We start from the raw sequence: 6,774 nt of genomic DNA on the forward strand, positions 1-6,774 counted from the left end.
TGCTGACAACTCGCATATAGTACATAATTCATATCGAAACACAATTTATATTTACCCACAATGCAAATTTCAAGCATTTAAACACCTTTAAATCAGCAAGTTTTCAAGATCACACATGAATTCAGTCAGGGCTGTCGCAGTGAAGGAATTTCCCTTGCGGTAATTTTGAGTGGCTAAATAGCGCGGTATGCGGTATTATCGCCATATATGTAAGAGCTTGATTAGCTGGTTCAGGTGTGTTTAATTGGGGTTGGAGCTAAACTCTGCAGGACACCGGCCCTCCAGGACCGAGTTTGGGCACCCCTGCTTTAAACCGTTCATTCAACTACACGTTCAAAAACGCTGATTCATTCAAAGAGAGACAAAATGAAAACGCTGATGAAATCATTTTAACTTTGAGCGCCACGTTAGAAGGCTCAGCTGACCAATGCGTCGATGCTAAGACAGAGATTTGGCTTTCCTTGGACATGACTACCCATTTTCACAAATATATATGACTCGCAAATAATCGCACATGCTCAGTTGATCTCGCTCTCATTCGTTGTTCTGTTTAGGCTTGTTAAGTGCAAATCTATGGAGTCTCAGTACAAATCAGCATGGTACACATTATGTTATCATTACTAACTTATTTAATATTCAGTACACATGCACGAAGTACAAATCAGCATGGTACACATTATGTTATCATTACTAACTTATTTAATATTCAGTACACAGTGTAAAACGAGAAGGGCAAAACCCTATGAAAAAAGAAAACACGCAAAAATCGCGGTTGCTGCGGTTCTTGCATTCCTCTGCGGTTTGCTCGTCAATAGCACGCGCGGTATTGCGATATTGCGGTTATCGCGACAGCCCTAACTGGAACTGTATGCAAATTCAAAATATTGATTTTGGAGAGAAAAACAATCTGCATGGTCATGCTGTTTATAAAATTCCTATTAAAATATCTACATACAAATCTAGGAAACTGTAATTAAAGGTGAAATGTATAAATGTATAGAACTGTAATCTGTTTTTTTGAGTGGCCCGACTGGGCCAGATGTAATGAGACTGGCTCAACCAATGGAGAGAGTTTAGGGTGGGGCTTCAGTATCTGTTTGCTGAACAATGGAAGATGTGTGAAGTCTCTGAAACAGTCATTTTTTTGCAGTTCTGTTTGGTGTCAGTAGTGGTGCAGAATTTACTTAATTCAGCTCTTAAACTACAACATGAATACCAATTATTATTAGTGAGTTGTAACAGTAACATGCAACATTCTTGTTTGAAAATTGCTCCACTTCACATACTATAATATGGATTATAAGGGATTAGCAAACATGGGAGGGAAGGAGCTGTCCTGAACCTATTTTTCTGGAGGTTTCTCTGTGTATGAAATATTTACAACAGGAATGACAGCAGAGAATACATCTCCAAACAGCGATTTAAGCTTTCTGCGGAGGCGTCAATCCACATACACCTCCTTATAATGTGACAGACAAATGCAGAAGGTCTGGGACATTTTATTTTACAGTTAAGCTTTCAGCAATGCAGCTGTTTGAGAGGGTACAGCAAGACTGTAGCTTAGGAACACTTCAGTTTGTACCTGGACTGGTATGTTAACCATTGCACCCATTAATGGCACCTGAGATTGATTCTGAAAAGGGAAAAATGGGCAATAAGGCAAGAGGAGCATATGAAAGCTTGTGTTCGTATTTAAGGCTTCTTTTGTGCAGTCATTACCATCATATGGCTAATGCTGGCAATTGAAGTTTGAGAGTTCACAAAAGATCCATTTAGAGCAGATTATCGACCATTAGTGCTATACACATGCTGACTTTCACTGACACTATAGGCAAATTCAATAGACTTGTTTCAGTTAATGGGGTAAAATAAGTTTAAAGCCAATTATATAAGTTTATTTTCTATTTCAGGGAGACAGAATTAGCTAACATACAATACACAACATGTACCTCCTTAAAACTGACAAAAGAAAGGGTAGAAGGAGCTCCACTAACCTGAGTGCTTGCGTTGGGCTCAGGATCAGGCACGTAGGGATAATGAATGTAAAACATGTCATTCCGAACCATCTTCTTCCTCATTCTACAGGGTCCCTCGGTCATGTCCAACTGAAACTTGTCCAGGTGGGAGCCAATAGGAGGCCCCCAGAGGCCCCTTTCCCGAAGCAGCTCATATTCAATCCCTGCCCACTCATCCATCACATACTTCAGCGCATTCTGCTGTCTCTGTGAGAAAACAAATGCATATTTGCATCAAAATAATTTTTTGTAGAAGTCATTCCACTATGATCAGAACTGGGAAAACATTTATTTAGCGATCCCTCCATTTAAAACATTTCAGCAATTATTATTATTCTGAAAGATCTATTTGAATTTTGCATATGTTTGAAATTGAAGGGTTACCTCTTGATGCTCCTTGTACTGCATTGCTACCAAGTCCCGGACCACAGCAATGTGCGTGAACATCCACTGAAAGGTTTCCTGTGGACATTCAAAACAATGTGAGGGCTAACTGCCTGTGCAAGTCCATAAGGTTAGCTGTGAAACCATTTCCATGTCTGCGTCAGTTCTTTTGTCAGTTACCTGTGCAGAAAGATTGTTCTTGTTCATTCCACTTTCCTTTTTGCTGCGACGGGAGCCGGTCAGTTTGGACAGACCAAAGTTACTGCTGACTCGAGACAGTTTGGACTGATTCGCTGGGGCAACGGTCTCGCCCCTGCTGATGCATTTCTTCTCATGGACTAGAAGGAAAACAGAGAAGGTTTAACACAGTAAGAGAAATGAGAGTATGGGGAAAACAGCAAAAATCTTTAACAAGAAAAAAATAAGCAGAGTGACAAAGACAGTCACAGGAAAGCTGCAAAAATTCAACTACATCCATCACATACTTCAGTGCATTCTGCTGCCTCTGTGAGAAAAACAAATGCATACTTGTATCAAAAAAATCATTTTTTGTAGAAGTCATACCACTACAATCAGAACTGGGAAAACATTTATTTAGTGACCCCTCCATTTAAAGCATTTCTCAAATTATTATTGTTCTGAAAGATCTATTTGACTTTTGTATATGCTTGAAATTGAAAGGTTACTACCTCTTGATGTTCCTTGTACTGCATTGCTACCAAGTCTCGGACCACAGCAATGTGCGTGAACATCCACTGAAAGGTTTCCTGTGGACATTCAAAACAATGTGAGGGCTAACTGCCTGTGCAAGTCCATAAGGTTAGCTGTGAAACCATTTCCATGTCTGCGTCAGTTCTTTTGTCAGTTACCTGTGCAGAAAGATTGTTCTTGTTCATTCCACTTTCCTTTTTGCTGCGACGGGAGCCGGTCAGTTTGGACAGACCAAAGTTACTGCTGACTCGAGACAGTTTGGACTGATTCGCTGGGGCAACGGTCTCGCCCCTGCTGATGCATTTCTTCTCATGGACTAGAAGGAAAACAGAGAAGGTTTAACACAGTAAGAGAAATGAGAGTATGGGGAAAACAGCAAAAATCTTTAACAAGAAAAAAATAAGCAGAGTGACAAAGACAGTCACAGGAAAGCTGCAAAAATTCAACTATGTGGGAGAATCTGAATGTGATGGAGTAATAAAGTGAAAATTTGAGTGTGTCTGACTAGATGTTTTCCTCACCCAGGTGGTTCTGCCAGCTTTTAGCAGCAGGTTCCTCTAAGGCAGGTCGAGCAGTGGCAATGTCCACATGTCCTCGGTCATTGACGGGTAGAGACACTTTAAAAATGTCCTCCAGCATTTGCCGCTTACTGTGCATGAGTTCCGTCCACACGCGATTCACCGCCTTGAGCAGTAATTGACGACCTGACAAACACACACACACACCAAACAAAAAGGACAGAGTGTTTGATATCAATAATGGTTTTTATGAGGGTTTGTGAAGTGCTTGAAGTATTAAAACTCTATGCTTTAATAAACCACACACTTTGTTTCCAAAAATGCCATTAAAAGAGAAAAAGAACAACCTTCGCTAACATCCTGGCTCTGGACATTGTCCGATTCGTTCTCAGAAGGAACCGCAACATGCCAGGTGGTCATTCTGGCCTCTGCCTCCAAACCAAAGCCCTCCACACTACTGTAAGAGAACATGAAAATGATGTTGGCACAGCGATACAGCACACGATTCTCATACATTTGAAGACACAAAGGCCTTTTGGCCAGTGCTTTATCAGTGCTGCATCATGTGAACATTCCCCAGTCAGTCAATAATATAAGTTTGAATGCTAGAACACAAACAGCAAGAATAATGAACTATGATTTCAGCACATCAGATGCTCCAAATCAAATCAGTTGAAGTTATTGATCTTCCTGCATCAGCAGAGCAGAGACTCAGAGTAGCAGCACTACACATGAATGTAATTCTGCTCACTGTCTCTGAGCTGCTCTCATTTCTCAGTCTCTCTGAAGCCAAACTTCTGAGTCAGCCTGGATACAGAGCCATGACAACGTAAACCTCCCCCTCAAGCCTCTCACAGTGACTCACAACAGCAGAGGCGCACAATCACAAACAATCCTAAGAATAGGAATTATTCATTTTTCACTGCTCATACATAATCCCATAAACCCATCCATCTTTCCATCTAAATTTTTGTATTTATTTTTATTTTTTTACTGCTCATATATAGTCTATGCATCTTATCTAAATTTACTTATTTCATAACTATCCATGTAAATTTATTGCACACTTCAAATATGTCTACCTATCTATCTAAATGTATTTATGTATTTACCTATTTATTAATTTCACACCTCACATGTAATGTCTACCTACTTACCTTTAATCTATTTTTTTTTTTTTTAACCAGCCTCTTTGAATCAGAGTCTCTGCATGTCAAATGGAAAAAAGACTTACCTATCCATACCTCTAACATAATACTTCTGCAATAAAACCAAACATCTATAAGCTCTAAATTAAAATAAACCCTTGAATTAATGTAAAGTGCCTGAAAACATTACACGGCCTCTGTGTCTCTCTCACCTCCCCGTGTGCAGGTTGATCAAGCAGTGGGCCAGACAAGCCACAAACTCCTGGTCATGGTTGCCGGGTCCCAGTACGAGGTTTCGGTTTACTGTCAGCACACGCAGTGAATCCAGCAGGGTGACCTGTTGCGGGACCGTTTTGTGTGGTCGTGAGAGCTGGTAGAGGATTGTTCGGTTCAGACAATGGTAGATTGAGTCCAGAGACAAACCCTGTGATCGCCGTTTGGACTATTGTAGGACCAAAAAAAGAAAAAAAAAAAAGAAAAAGAAAAGGAGATTTGTTGAGAAACCACCAGTCACGTAAGTCACATAGGAATGCTACATAAGTCATAAGAAATAAGAAAGGGAGAGAGAAAGAATTGTACATCTAACAGAAAGTTGTAATATAATAAAAGGATAATATTATGTTTAATAATTCAAGTTATGACTTTACATCACATTGTGGGTCCTTGTGGTCTTTTTAAATGGTTGGTAGCTAATACATTTTTGCAATATTTAGTGAAACACTTACTGTGAAATTTTTGAAATGTTTGTTCCGTTCTCATCTTAAAAACATAACTGTGGTTGCTGTGATTGCTTATTATCATTTGCTTTTAATTGCATTTTAATTTTTAACATTCTGTTTGCTTACATTTCCACTACTATTCAAAAGCTTGGGGTAAGTATTTTTAATGTTCTTGAAAGAAGTCTCTTATGCTTACCAAGGCTGCATTTATTTGATCAAAAATATAGCAAAAACAGTAAAACTGTGAAATATTATTACAATTTCAAATAATAGATTTTGTCATTTAAATGTAATTTATTCCTGTGATGGTAAAGCTGAATTTTCTGCAGTCATTACTTCAGTCGTCAGTGTCACATGATCCTTCAAAAATCATTCTAATATACTGATTTGGTGCTGAAACATTTTTATTATTATAAATGTTGAACAGTTGCGCTGCTTTTTGTGGAAACTCTAAAACAGTTTTTAGGGTTCTTTGATGAACAGAAAGTTTTAAATAATTTATTTGAAATATAAATATTTTGTAACATTATAAATATCTTTATAGTCACTTTAGATCAATTTAATGTATGTAAATGTATATAACAGTAGCATAAATTTAAGACATCCACTAAAAGTACTAATTTGTAAGCAATGTTCATAATTAAAATGGCAAAGTAGACAATATATGGCAAAACAATTATATAAAATACTTGAAAAAAGTCACACACTCCACCAAAAATCATATGCGAGATGAAAGTTTACTGAGAAGAACAAGGCAAATGTTTTCGCCCCATATAGACCATTTTCAATGCCAAGCTAACAAATAATTATATAGCAAGACAATTTCCTTAGTCTTTAGGGACACTATGACATTGTGTAAAATTGGAGGTTAAGTGAGGAACCTCCGGTGTGCGATCACAGGATAGAGCTCACCTGGGTGATCAGCTGAACTATGAATTCCACCACAAGCTTGGACTCTTTGTTGAACATGCCCTGCCACAGCTTATCCACCACACGCTGGGTGAAGTAGAAAACATTGCTGACCAGGATCTGGTAGCTTCCTCCTGTCGTTATTGGCAATGATGCCTCCTCACCTGTTGGAGGACAGAGACACACACATGAAAGATTTGCAATTTTTAGCTGATATTGTGTGAGTTTAAATATTTTGTTGGATGAACAATGAACTTTAAGGGACATCAGAAACACTGAGAACCACTAAAATATGGTCAGTCAAGACATGTCTCAGCATGCCATGACAGTTTTTACATATATTGTGACTCTACATTGACATCAAAAACCA

At 38.6% G+C, this 6,774-nt stretch overlaps 1 protein-coding gene across 1 annotated transcript in view; it reads right to left on the bottom strand.

The window, feature by feature from the left end:
• The window catches only part of LOC107661255 (WD repeat and FYVE domain-containing protein 3), an 83,102-nt gene that overhangs the window by 18,208 nt on the left and 58,120 nt on the right, over positions 1-6,774 (bottom strand). The window contains exons 36-42 of the mRNA XM_016450754.1: positions 6,408-6,568; positions 4,989-5,218; positions 3,976-4,085; positions 3,632-3,814; positions 3,269-3,426; positions 3,089-3,166; positions 1,995-2,222 (exon numbers count right to left, since the gene is read on the bottom strand). Of these exons, the coding sequence (XP_016306240.1) occupies positions 1,995-2,222; positions 3,089-3,166; positions 3,269-3,426; positions 3,632-3,814; positions 3,976-4,085; positions 4,989-5,218; positions 6,408-6,568 (1,148 nt within the window). The remainder of the gene's footprint in view (positions 1-1,994; positions 2,223-3,088; positions 3,167-3,268; positions 3,427-3,631; positions 3,815-3,975; positions 4,086-4,988; positions 5,219-6,407; positions 6,569-6,774) is intronic.

This window comes from Sinocyclocheilus anshuiensis, unplaced genomic scaffold, assembly GCF_001515605.1.
Source record: "Sinocyclocheilus anshuiensis isolate Anshui unplaced genomic scaffold, SAMN03320099.WGS_v1.1 scaffold1365, whole genome shotgun sequence".
NCBI lineage: Eukaryota > Metazoa > Chordata > Actinopteri > Cypriniformes > Cyprinidae > Sinocyclocheilus > Sinocyclocheilus anshuiensis.